The sequence below is a fragment of the Oncorhynchus mykiss genome, chromosome 6 (assembly GCF_013265735.2).
Source record: "Oncorhynchus mykiss isolate Arlee chromosome 6, USDA_OmykA_1.1, whole genome shotgun sequence".
In the NCBI taxonomy this organism is placed as follows: Eukaryota; Metazoa; Chordata; class Actinopteri; order Salmoniformes; family Salmonidae; genus Oncorhynchus; species Oncorhynchus mykiss.
In genome coordinates, this window is record NC_048570.1 from 36,775,881 (window position 1) to 36,790,184 (window position 14,304).

At 43.6% G+C, this 14,304-nt stretch overlaps 1 protein-coding gene across 1 annotated transcript; it reads right to left on the minus strand.

Moving 5' to 3' along the window:
- Nucleotides 1–990: 990 nt before the first annotated feature.
- LOC110525874 (zinc finger protein 703) lies at nucleotides 991–4,943 on the minus strand. The gene is made up of 2 exons (XM_021606353.2): nucleotides 4,259–4,943; nucleotides 991–3,355 (listed from the first exon to the last, which is right to left on the minus strand). Exons 1-2 carry the CDS (start codon nucleotides 4,508–4,510, stop codon nucleotides 1,853–1,855), a joined length of 1,755 nt encoding a protein of 584 aa, XP_021462028.2. The 5' UTR covers nucleotides 4,511–4,943; the 3' UTR covers nucleotides 991–1,852.
- Nucleotides 4,944–14,304: the final 9,361 nt, after the last annotated feature.

The following is a 14,304-nucleotide window of genomic DNA, read 5'->3' on the forward strand; positions in this document are numbered from 1 at the left end:
CTGTACTCCTCTCTGGGGAGGACAAAATGTCAAGAGCTTTGATTAATATTTCTCTATTTAGCGCTTGCATTGTCAGTCCTGGCCTTTGTGCAGCAGGGCCATCCATCAGACAGGGAGGGGAGCCAGGGTTGGCATCCCTCTCTCTAGTCATTATTGAAATCCCACTGACCCAGCAGCCATTCAGAGACAGCTAGCAAGCCACAGTGCTGCTGAGACGGCTATTCTGGCCCGCTAACAAACAAGCATCAGCAATTAAACCCTGCACTCCCAACAGCCAACATTATGGTGGCGGTAGAGGGAGAAGGGGAGGAAGGAGGGATAGTTGTCTTTAGAAAGAAGCTAACTGGCTAAATGTGAGTTGACCTGATCTGCCTTCTCTGAGACACTAAAATCCTGTCAACTGCTATTATTTATTCTGAATTATAAACTGGGTAGTTTGGGTCCTAGATGATGATTGGCTGAAAGCCGTGGTATATCAGACAATATACCACGGGTATAGGCTGTCCAGGCTGTATCCCAACCGGCCATGATTGGGAGTCCCATAGGGCAGCGCACAATTGGCCCAGTGTCATTCGGGTTTGTCCCGTGTAGGCCTTCATTGTAAATAAGAATTTGTTCTTAACTGACTTGCCTAGTTATATAAAGGTTACACATGACTCAAAAATACTTGTTTGTGATATATGGCCAATGTACCACGGCTAAGGGCTGTCTCCAGGCACTCGTTGCGTCATGCTTAAGAACAGCCTTCAGACGTGGTATATTGGCCATATACCACACCACCTCGGGCCTTATTGCTTAAATATAACACATAGCCATATAGCTGTAGTATATCACTAAATCATTACTGTACTGGTCCATAGAGACAACTGCAGTGCAACAGCTAAATGTAATTACATTTAACAGATAAATGACCCTCTTATACCCGTGATGAAAACTAGTTTTACGTTAGGGCAGTATATAAACATTTAATTAAGACAAAACAACTTCCAATGCAATCAAGTATGATTTATTAAAGAAAATAAGACATTTCCCTGTCAGATGCATAGCACTGCCATCGTTGTGTATTCATTTTTGTTTGATTTAATCCCGTCCTCTTTCAATGACAGTCGGCAACCCCAACGGGCTCACACAATAACACTTTGAAAAAATATGACATCTCTGCTTACGAATAGAAAATAAATGGCAATTTATCAAGGAGACTTTCACCGTCAGGACATGCGATACTCCCTCAGAGTGTGAATAGCAGATGGGGAAAAGAATAGTGGAAATGGAAAGATACAGAAGAAATGTCAAAAAAAAAGTAGGCTTGTTCCTCCAGAAAAAAAACCATCAGTCCATCTTTGCCATGGTGCAAAACTTTATTTAAAGAGTGTACGATAGACATAATGCTATGATTCAAATCATTTTTTTCTATTCGAATATTTATGAACAATTAATTTGGATAGTAAAACTTCCCCCATTTTGAATGCCAAGCGCTCAAGTGAAAAATAAATACACGTTTTCATTCCTAGGAGGGAGCGGGAAAAAAAATCATAATCTAAAATCAAAAAACAATCTAAATTCCACCATCTCATCCAATCAAATTCAAGCTCCTTTCTGTTCCCAGGCAGGTGTCTGGCCCACACACCAATGTCTCTGGGCCTGTACTGCTGGCCAGCCATCACCACTGGGTCTCTTGCCATTGCAATGCCATTCAGAATCCTGTGGCAACAGGTGGTATTCCAGGCAGGCAGGGTGAGGCCCCCTTGTTGTAGTGACTGGCAAAGACCCCTCCTGTCCAGACGGGGCCTGGTTCATCCATCCACTGTGCATGTCTGAGGTGCCTGTTCTGTTGTCTCTGTGTCCTCAGACATCACTGGTAGCCCAGGGCAGAGGCTGAGCCCAGTCTCTGGCTGTAGAGGGCATAGGGGGAGTAGTAGGGCGAGGAGGCCTGTAGAGAATGCATGGACAGGCCTGGGGCTCCTGGCAGGTGGGCCTTGGTGTAGGGGTGGTAGCGGGCCAGGCCTAAGCCAGGTGACCCCCGCAGAGAGAAGGAGCTGGGCATGGTGCCAGGGCTGCCGGGCTGAGGAAGGTGGAGGTGACAGGAGGCGGCTGAGGAGACAGAGGAGGGGTAGGCAGAGAGGAGCTTACTGTCCAGCCCACCAGAGAGAGCTGTGTGAGTACGCAGGTGGGCCAGCAGCTCCTCTGACGTGGAGAAACGTTTGTCACACGGCCCTCCTACTGACACCCAGTTACAGGCGTGTGGCTGGGGCTCGTTCTGCAGCATGTAGCCGTAGGTGTAGAGCGGGTGGGACAGGGTGGGGGTGGTGGAGGATAGAGAACTGGGGTGGAGGGAGTGGAGGTGGTGAGACGGATACATGATTTGGAAACCTGATTTTAGGGAGGAGGGGTCGTGGACACACGTATTGCAGTTGCTGCCCCCTAGATGGGGGTGGTTGGGATAGGTCAGACAGTATGGGTCCCTGCATAGACCCTGCATGAGGGATGGAGGTGAGGCCCCGGTGAGGGGGCTGGAGCCAGGGTGCTTCCCTGGGATCCCCATCCCTAGACTAGACTTGGTATGATCCAGGAACTGAGAGGGGTAGCCTGCATAGGCGCCCACTATGGAGCCATGGTAGCCCATGGAGGCGGGGGGCATGGGGAATACGGAGTGTCCTGGTTTGAAGGGGGAGACAGGGGCGATGTGTCCGGAGCCTAGCCCAGGCTGAGAGGACTGTGGGTCAGCCTTGCTATCCGGCCGCGGGCTGCTAGCGGAGCTGGCATTGCTGGAGTTGGCGCTAGCCCGCATGTGACTGGAGTTTGCTAGCTGGGCCCCATCCAGCCTCTCCTTGCTGTGATCAGAGTCTTTCTTCCCTGTGCTGCTGTTGCTGTCTGAGCTGGCCTGGTCTGAGCTCACAGGCTTTTTGTCCATGTGCAGGGCCTGAGAGTGTGATGTCTGCTGCTGCGTGGAGGGGGACTGGGTCTGTCTGTGGGACTGGCCCTGGGAGTGCAGGGGAGGGGAGCTAGAGCTAGGAGAGGTGGAGTGTGGGGGGAAGGAAGGGCAAGAGCCGCCGCTCCCGGATCCACCACTGGGCACTCTGAAGCCAGCTTTGTCTGTAGCACCCTTGGTCAACAGCCCATCCTTGCGGCATTCCCCTCCGGCCTTGTTGTAAGGCTTGAAGCTAGACTTATCCTCCAGAGACTGATGCTGGTCTCCAGACTTGTGGCCGGAGCAGGAGGAGCGTCCGGATGAGTCCTTGTCACTGAGGCTGCCGGAGGAGAGGGAGCCCAGTTTGGACGAGGACGGGGGGTCTGGTTTGCCAATCTGAGAGCAGGTCTGAGCCAGCAGGGCCAGGGGACTCTTCTTAGCATCCAGCTGAGGGGGCGACACACACAGAGACAGGATGAGAGCACTGCCATGTTAAAAACACTCTATATTCACACTATACTAGACTTACATTGGATGGTAATTTGGTAAGTATTGGGGTAATTCTGTAATTATTTGGTTACTATTCTGTAACTATTTGGTTACTATTCTGTAACTATTTGGTAACTAATCTGTAACTATTTGGTTACTATTCTGTAATATTTGTGCTGCGTGTAGTATTTCCACTAGAAATCTATTTCAGCCACTATCATTTGATAGGCCAAATAAAATACATGGATGTGATTTCCATCCAATAAATGTCATCACAACGAGGTGCAGTAAAATGTGTTATAAATGTTAGTCATAAATTAGCCCATGAGTCATATATCCGCAGAAGGAAGGAAACATAATTATGCTCGAGAGTTGTAATGTCCCTGTGTATTCAGTATGAAAATCCCCAATAGAAAGATTTATGACTGCAATGTTGGCACGTGGTAAACAGCATCTGTTCTATTTGGAGAAAACGAAGGAAACGGTTGAACTATTTCTATTTCTTTTACAGACAATTACGCACAATATCTGAGAGTATCAAGACACTGGCTTATTTATGTCATCTTAAAAAAGTCGACTCAATAATAGGCTACTAATTTGAGAGATTAATTCAGTGTAATTCGTTGGCCCATGTTTGTAATATCTAAGAACAAAACTTAAAAGGGAAAAAAATATAAACAGCATTGTAATGTAAACTGTTGACGCATTAGCGACAATTTGATGCGTAATTTGATGCGTAATTCATGATTAATCTCGTAAACTACATGGGATATTTGTACATATATGTAGATATTTCCAAACGTTAACACGGTAGATGATGATTGAACAATTAGACAGTTTTAGAAGATATGCTTCGCTTACCTCAATGCTCACTGGCGCGGACGTCAGGGGTTGGAGATATTCCGGGTGTAGCAAGTGGCTGCTGTGTGCGCTCAACATCTTTAGAATCCGAATGGGCAGCCTTTTAGCCTGGCGTGTTGGATCTGAGGGAGAAGGTACGGAAACCAGCGGTCTTTTCGCTCCTCTCTGGGGTGAATTACCGCTGTTGTTACCGGTGCGCTCGGGGGACGGACTGCGTAAATGCGCTTCAGATCCGTGGGGAGAACCGTTCATCTGGATCGAGGCGGCGCAGAGTTCAGGCGAGGGCAGCGAACGTGTAGGTGCAAGTCGAAATACATTTATGTACACACCGTATTATGCGAAAATCAATAATCAATGATTAGTACCCGGTTTGTTTAATCCAAATATACCAACGCTAGCATGGGTTCCCTGAATCAGATCAAATTATTTTCTTTAAAGAGGAAGATTTATCTCAAATGTCATCATTCCTTGATCCGCTCTTCTGTCCCTTCAAAATACTTTCCTTGGAATGGAGCAGAAAGATCATCAGTAGTCAGTTATCACAAGAACAGAATAAAAAAGGACTAAATCGAATATCGTCGTAGAGGATATGGTCAGGCTGCTCCGTCGATGTCCCACTGTCTCTCTCCGTTCACACAACAGCTAGTACCATGCTCATTTCACATACTAAAGATCTAAGGACGAGGAATTTCAAAGCAAGAAGCCGTCGCCCAATAGCGAGTTCCCGCATTCAATAAGGGGAAGACTCTCTCCATGTAGAGGCGTGGCCTGCCTATGCCCACACCCTTACACTCTCTGTAGCAATGTTGTAAAGTATGGCCTATGTTCTTTTTTTGTTGTAATTTTATTTAACCTTTATTTAACTAGGCAAGCCAGTTAAGAACAAATTCAAATTCTTATTTACAATGACAGCCTATCCCAGCCAAACCCGGATGTCGCTGGGTCAAGTGTGTGCCGCCTTATGGGACTCCCAATCACGGCCGAATGTGATACAGCCTGGATTCGAACCAGGGGCTGTAGTGACACCTCTTGCACTGAGATGCAGTGCCTTAGACCGCTGCTCAACTCGGGAGCCCTAGACGCATAGACATTTTTATGATAACTGACATTAAGTCGTTTTTTATTGACATAGATAGCGCATAGCCAAACAACAAGCTGATGGTTTCCTAAAGAGGTCATTTTTTTATATAGCCTATCCATTCCCCTTGTAAATAAATGAAGTGCATTCGAAATAACAGCCCTATGTTCATGTCTGGGTACAATTCTGGAATGTTAATGACTTCATTGCATTGCTGCTATTTGAATCGCCAATTAGGTAATTTAACTAATCTAATTGTGCAATGAATTGGTTGTATTATTGGAAAATTAGTCCTGACAGATGCTATTAAGCTCGGGCTGAAATAAATAAACTTTGATGCTCAGGGTACTCTGCTCCTCCAATGGTCATAAATTGTGTCTGGCATGATTGTTCTCATTTTTCTCCCAAGTAACTACATGATGCCACATCACCTCTTGTTATATCGGCCGTATAATACACGTCACTGTCTCCACTGAGGTTATACATTAGAATGACACGCTTGTGTCTAGAGATGCCTGTCATGACAAGACAACAGCAACTGTCTGACAACACAGCAACAAAATGAGTCACTATTCAACCGATATTATCCAACAGAACTATGCATCAGGTTATGTTACAACAATCAACATATCAAGTTATTACACATATGGATTTTTGTATTTTTTCCCCCCCTTATTCAGTAATACAAGTCGAAACATTTTGCTTCTCAGGCCAGTTGAGATGAGCAACAAGTCAACCCATCTGTAGCAAATGTATGTGTTCTACAGTATCTTCCTAAGCAACAGATGTGTCTACTGTGCATACAGAAATGATTCAAACCCTTTTCTTTGTTCACATTCTGTCACGTTTCAGCCTTCTTCTAAAATGGATTAAATGAAAGAAAAAAATCCTCATCAATCTACACACAAACCCAATAACGTCAAAGCGACATTAGGTTTATATACATTTTTGAACATTTATTAAAAATAAAAAAACTGAAATAACTTATTTACATGAGTTTTCAGACCCTTTGTTAAAACATCTTATGGCTGCAGGGGCAGTATTGAGTAGCTTGGCTGAAAGGTGCCCAGAGGTGCTCAGAGTAAACGGCCTGCTCCTCAGTCCCAGTTGCTAATATATGCATATTATTAGTAGTATTGGATAGAAAACACTCTGAAGTTTCTAAAACTGAATGATGTCTGTGAGTATAACAGAACTCATATGGCAGGCAAAAACCTGAGAAGAAATCCAAACAGGAAGTGGGAAATCTGAGGTTGGTCGATTTTCAACCCAGCTCCTATTGAATACACAGTGGGATATTGGTTATGTTGCACTTCCTAAGGCTTCCACCTGATGTCAACCATCTTTAGAAACTTGAATGAGGCTTCTACTGTGATGTGGGGTTGGATGGGATCTGTTTGAGTCACTGGTCTGGCAGAGAGCCAGGTCCTGGTCTCACACATTTCACATGATAGCTTTTCTACAGACAATGGAATTCTCTGGTTGGAACGTTATTGAAGATTTATGATAGCAACATCCTAAAGATTGATTCTATACTTAGTTTGGCAAGTTTCTTCGACCTGTAATATAACTTTTTGAAGTTTTTGTCCGACGTTCGGCTGGACCTGCACGAGCGTTTGGATTTGTGTACTAAACGGCCTAACAAAAGTAGCTTCTTGGACATAAATAATGGACATTATCGAACAAATCTAGCATTTATTGTGGAACTGCGATTCCTGGGAGTGCATTCTGATGAAGATCATCAAAGGTAAGGGAATATTTATAATGTTATATTTCTGTTGACTCCAACATGGCGGATCATTTATTTTCTTTTTCTGAGCGCCATCTCAGATTATAGCATGGTTTTGCTTTTTCCGTAAAGTTTTTTTGAAATCTGACACAGCGGTTGCATTAAGGGGAGGTATATCTATATTTCCATGCCTAACAATTGTATTTCCATCGACATTTATAATGAGTATTTCTGTAAAATGATGTGGCTCTCTGCAATATCACTGAATGTTTTTGGAACTAGTGAACATAACTCGCCAATGTATACTGAGATTTTTTAATATAAATATGAACTTTATCAAACAAAACATACATGTATTGTGTAACATGAAGTCCTATGAGTGTCATTTGATGAAGATCATCAAATGTTAGTGATGAATTTTATCTCTATTTGTGCTTTTTGTGACTCCTCTCTTTGGCTGGAAAAATGGCTGGGTTTTTCTGTGAGTTGGTGGAGACCTAACATAATCGTTTGTGGTGCTTTCGCTGTAAAGCCTATTTGAAATCGGACACTGTGGTGGGATTAACAACAAGATTACCTTTAAAATGGTATCAGATACATGTATGTTTGAGAAATGTTAATTATGAGATTTATGTTGCTTTGAATTTGGCGCCCTGCACTTTCACTGGCCGTTGTCATATCGATCCCGTTAACGGGACTGCAGCCCTAAGAAGAGACTCGAAATTGAGCTCAGGTGCATCCTGTTTCGATCCTTGAGATGTTTCTACAACTTGATTGGAGGCCTCCTGTGGTCAATTTAATTAATTGGACAAGATTTGGAAAGGCACACATCTGTCTATACAGTGAGGGGAAAAGGTATTTGATCCCCTGTTGATTTTGTACTTTTGCCCACTGACAAAGAAATGATCAGTCTATAATTTTAATGGTAGGTTTATTTGAACAGTGAGAGACAGAATACAACAACAAAAATCCAGGAAAATGCATGTCAAAAATGTTATACATTTATTTGCATTTTAATGAGGGAAATAAGTATTTGATACCCTCTCAATCAGAAAGATTTCTGGGCCCCAGCAGTCTTTTATACAGATACCGAGCTGAGATTATGAGCACACTCTTAAAGGGAGTGCTCCTAATCTCAGTTTGTTTCCTGTATAAAAGACACTTGTCCACAGAAGAAATCAATCAATCAGATTCCAAACTCTCCACCATGGCCAAGACCAAAGAGCTCTCCAAGGATGTCAGGGACCAGATTGTAGACCTACACAAGGCTGGAATGGGCTACTAAATTATAGACTGATTATTTCTTTGCCAGTGGGCAAATGTACAAAATCAGCAGGGGATCAAATACTTTTTTCCCTCACTGTATAAGGTCCCACAGTTGACAGTGCATGTCAGAGCAAAAACCAAGCCATGAGGTCGAAGGAATTGTCCATAGAGCCCTGAGACAGGATTGTGTCGAGGCACAGATCTGGGGAAGGGTACCAAAACATTTCTGCAGCATTGACAGTCCCCAAGAACACAACGTCCTCCATAATTCTTAAATGGAAGAGGTTTGGAACCACCAAGACTCTTCCTAAAGCTGCCCACCTGGCCAAACTGAGCAATAGGGGGAGAAGGGCATTGGTCAGGGAGGTGATCAAGAACCCACTGGTCACCCAGAAAGAGCTCCAGAGTTCCTCTGTGGAGATGGGAGAACCTTTCAGAAGGACAACCATCTCTGTAGCACTCCACCAAATCAGGCCTTTATGGTAGAGTGGCCAGACGGAAGCCACTCCTCAGTAAATGGCACATGACAGCCCGCTTGGAGTTTGCCAAATGGAACCTAAAGACTCTCAGACCATGAGAAACAAGATTCTCTGGTCTGATGAAACCAATAAACCAACTATTTGGCCTGAATGCCAAGCATCACGTCTGGAGGAAACCTGGCACCATCTCTACGGTGAAGCATGGCAGCTTCATGCTGTGGGGATGTTTTTCAGCGGCAGGGACTGGAAGACTAGTCAGAATTGAGGGAAGGATTAACAGAGCAATGTTAATTGCAGTTGAGATCCTTGATTAAAACCTGCTCCAGAGCGCTCAAGACCTCAGACTGGGGCAAAGGTTCACCTTCCAACAGGACAACGACCCTAAGCACACAGCCAAGACAATGCAGGAGTGAGAGCCAGACTTGAACCCGATCAAACATCTCTGGAGAGACCTGAAAATAGCTGTGCAGCAATGCTCCGATTTAATACATTTTAGAATAAGGCTGTAAATGTAACAAATGTGGAAATAATCAAGGGGTCTGAATACTTTCCAAATGCACTGTACATGCCTGTTTGGTTCTAAACAACACCATGCTGTTCATTCAACCTTGTTAAACTGAGAACACTGACAGACTCAATGACTCAAGAGAACAATAAATAAGGGATTTTCCTGTGCTGCTTTAAAAAAAATCATAGGACGTAGAAAGTCTGTGACAGTGCTTATCAAGTGTTGTCAGCAGTGGAGTCCTTGACTAGAATGACTATTGCCATTTATCTGCAGTTAAGAGGAAAGGGAGTGGGAAGCTGGCTGGCTGAATGGCTGGCTGGGGGTGGATAGATGAAGTCACTTCTTCTGCCTCACTCAACAGGATCACTGTCTGACTTGTCATCGTTAGCCTTGAGCCATCACTTCTCACCTACACACTGCAGCTAACACTCAAATAACCTGCCGAGACCCAAGAACATGTGTATGCAGATGTACTCAGGGTTAAGTGTGATGTGATCTTCCTTTTGAATGTGTCTGTCTGTCTGTCTGTGTGTTTGTTTTACTCTGTCTCCACCGTGGGATGTAAGACGTATAAACAGATGACGCATGCGCGGGTTGGATATTCTGTTCACAAGCCAATTCAAGAGTAGGCCAGGCTATGAGGCAGGCAAGAATTGAATGAGCTTCAAATATATATTTTTTTACTCCGTGTCTACTTCTGATCTAAAGATTTGATAAATGTCACAAGGAAATGTGCCGTGCTTAAAACTCAAGTCATTCCCTGACATAACTCATTTCTCCATTTGTAAGGGGGTCGGTGGGTTGAGAGAGAGGATAAGTGTGGGTGGGGCGGGTTAAAGAAGGAGGGGGTTGAAAGGAGCCCTGGAGGAGGACAAGAGAGGAAAAAGACAAAGAGCGAGAGAAAGGAACAAGGGGAGTAGTTCCTTTCATGTCTTGCATTGAAGTGGGGCTTGTAACAGCTGTTGTGGCGTGTTGGTGACTGATGGCCACTTCCTGTTGTTGATATTTAAGGGGCAGGTTTTCCATCAAGAGGGTGCTCAGGAGTAGAAATTCCTTTGGCCCTGAAGGCATTTGCCTTTGCATGGCCATATCAAAGCAAGAGGTCTTTACTAGAACAGCAGCCTAACAAAACGCCCTGTCCTGTGGCTATATGGAGCTGGGGCTACATGGGTAGGTAACTGAGAGTAGAGGACCCCACAGACATGCCCCTCTGTCTGTAATCCTGTGATTTATAGACCCACTGAGGCCTGTAATGGATGCCTAGCTTCATGGCAGGCCTTATTCAATTTAAGTGGTGAAAGGCTGGTGTTTGACTCAGTTGAGAGTAGAGTGTAATGGTACAGTTGAAGTCGGAAGTTTACATACACCTTAGCCAAATACATTTAAACTCAGTTTCTCACAATTCCTGACATTTAATCCTAGTAAGCATTCCCTGTTTTACGTCAGTTAGGATCACCACTTTATTTTAAGAATGTGAAATGTCAGAATAATAGTTGAGAGAATGATTTATTTCAGCTTTTATTCCTTTCATCACATTCCCAGTGGGTCAGATGTTTACATACACTCAATTAGTATTTGGTAGCATTGCCTTTAAATTGTTTAACTTGGGTCAAACTTTTCAGGTAGCCTTCCACAAGCTTCCCACAATAAGTTGGGTGAATTGTGGCCCATTCCTCCCGACAGAGCTGGTGTAACTGAATCAGGTTTGTAGGCCTCCTTGCTCGCACACGCTTTTTCAGTTCTGTCAAAAAAAATCTATAGGATTGAGGTCAGGGCTTTGTGATGGCCACTCCAATACCTTGACTTTGTTGTCCTTAAGCCATCTTGCCACAACTTTGAAAGTATGCTTGGGGTCATTGTCCATTTGGAAGACCCATTTGCGGCCAGGATTTAACTTCCTGACCTTCTTGAGATGTTGCTTCAATATATGAACATAATTTTCCTTCATGATGCCATCTATTTTGTGAAGTGCACCAGTCCCTCCTGCAGCAATGCACCCCCACAACATGATGCTGCCACCCCCATGCTTTATGGTTGGGATGGAGTTCTTTGGCTTGCAAGCCTCTCCCTTTTTCCTCCAAACATACAATGGCCATTATGGCCAAACAGGTCTATTTTTGTTTCATCAGACCAGAGGACAGTTCTCCAATAAGTATGATCTTTGTCCCCATGTGCAGTTGCAAACCATAGTCTGGCTTTTTTATGCTGGTTTTGGAGCAGTGGCTTCTTCCTTGCTGAGCGCCCTTTCAGGTTATGTCAATATGTCAATATAGGACTCGTTTTACTGTGGATATAGATACTTTTGTTCCTGTTTCCTCCAGCATCTTCACAAGGTCCTTTGCTGTTGTACTGGGATTTATTTGCACTTTTCGCACCAAAGTACGTTCATCTCTAGGAGACAGAACGCGTCTCCTTCATGAGCGGTATGACGGCTTCGTGGTCCCATGGTGTTAATACTTGTGTACTATTGTTTGTACAGGTGAACGTGGCACCTTCAGGCGTTTGGAAATTGCTTCCAAGGATGAACCAAACTTGTGGAGGTCTACAATTTATTTTCTAAGGTCTTGGCTGATTTCTTTTGATTTTCCCATGATGTCAAGCAAAGAGACACTGAGTTTGAAGGTAGGCCTTGAGATACATCCACAGGCACACCTCCAATTGACTCAAATTATGTCACTTAGCCTATCAGAAGCGTCTGAAGCCATGACATAATTTTCTGTAATTTAAAGTACCTGTCATGCACAAAGTAGATGTCCTAAACGACTTGCCAAAACTATAGACTTGCCAAAACAAGAAATGTGTCGAGTGGTTGAAAAACGAGTTTTAATGACTCCAACCTAAGTGTATGTAAACTTCCGATTTCAACTGTATATATATATATATATACAGTGCCTTGCGAAAGTATTCGGCCCCCTTGAACTTTGCGACCTTTTGCCACATTTCAGGCTTCAAACATAAAGATTTAAAACTGTATTTTTTTGTGAAGAATCAACAACAAGTGGGACACAATCATGAAGTGGAACGACATTTATTGGATATTTCAAAATGTTTTAACAAATCAAAAACTGAAAAATTGGGCGTGCAAAATTATTCAGCCCCTTTACTTTCAGTGCAGCAAACTCTCTCCAGAAGTTCAGTGAGGATCTCTGAATGATCCAATGTTGACCTAAATGACTAATGATGATAAATACAATCCACCTGTGTGTAATCAAGTCTCCGTATAAATGCACCTGCACTGTGATAGTCTCAGAGGTCCATTAAAAGCGCAGAGAGCATCATGAAGAACAAGGAACACACCAGGCAGGTCCGAGATACTGTTGTGAAGAAGTTTAAAGCCGGATTTGGATACAAAAATATTTCCCAAGCTTTAAACATCCCAAGGAGCACTGTGCAAGCGATAATATTGAAATGGAAGGAGTATCAGACCACTGCAAATCTACCAAGACCTGGCCGTCCCTCTAAACTTTCAGCTCATACAAGGAGAAGACTGATCAGAGATGCAGCCAAGAGGCCCATGATCACTCTGGATGAACTGCAGAGATCTACAGCTGAGGTGGGAGACTCTGTCCATAGGACAACAATCAGTCGTATATTGCACAAATCTGGCCTTTATGGAAGAGTGGCAAGAAGAAAGCCATTTCTTAAAGATATCCATAAAAAGTGTCGTTTAAAGTTTGCCACAAGCCACCTGGGAGACACACCAAACATGTGGAAGAAGGTGCTCTGGTCAGATGAAACCAAAATGGAACTTTTTGGCAACAATGCAAAACGTTATGTTTGGCGTAAAAGCAACACAGCTGAACACACCATCCCCACTGTCAAACATGGTGCTGGCAGCATCATGGTTTGGGCCTGCTTTTCTTCAGCAGGGACAGGGAAGATGGTTAAAATTGATGGGAAGATGGATGGAGCCAAATACAGGACCATTCTGGAAGAAAACCTGATGTAGTCTGCAAAAGACCTGAGACTGGGACAGAGATTTGTCTTCCAACAAGATAATGATCCAAAACATAAAGCAAAATCTACAATGGAATGGTTCAAAAATAAACATATCCAGGTGTTAGAATGGCCAAGTCAAAGTCCAGAACTGAATCCAATCGAGAATCTGTGGAAAGAACTGAAAACTGCTGTTCACAAATGCTCTCCATCCAACCTCACTGAGCTCGAGCTGTTTTGCAAGGAGGAATGGGAAAAAATGTCAGTCTCTCGATGTGCAAAACTGATAGAGACATACCCCAAGCGACTTACAGCTGTAATCGCAGCAAAAGGTGGCGCTACAAAGTATTAACTTAAGGGGGCTGAATAATTTTGCACGCCCAATTTTTCAGTTTTTGATTTGTTAAAAAAGTTTGAAATATCCAATAAATGTCATTCCACTTCATGATTGTGTCCCACTTGTTGTTGATTCTTCACAAAAAAATACAGTTTTATATCTTTATGTTTGAAGCCTGAAATGTGGCAAAAGGTCGCAAAGTTCAAGGGGGCCGAATACTTTCGCAAGGCACTGTATATATATCAGATTAATATTTTAAACTACAGTGGATGGATTGCTCATCCTGTCAATTGTAGAATTACTTCTTGTAAGAGTAAAATAAAGTTTGAGGCACACGTGAGGATGTTGACTTGTGAGTTGGTTGAGTTCCAAGTTCATATTTCAAGGGGCTTTCAGGTTGTTTTCAGACCATGTCCATGTCTATAGCCTTCTGATTGTATCAATGAAGCGTAAACGGAGAGAAACTACTGACTGATTGAGTGTAGTGTAATACTGACTTGCATCCCAAATGGCACACTATTCCATATATGGTGCACTACTCTTGAGCATATCCCCATTGGCCATGGTCAAAGCAATGCAATTAATGGGGAATAGGGAGCCATTTGGTACGCATCTACTGTAAGCTGCAGGCACAGAGAGGATAAGGATAAAGCGTCTGAGGGGCAGAGGAGAAGAAATGAATGTAAATAACTCCTATTTACTTATCTGTGACT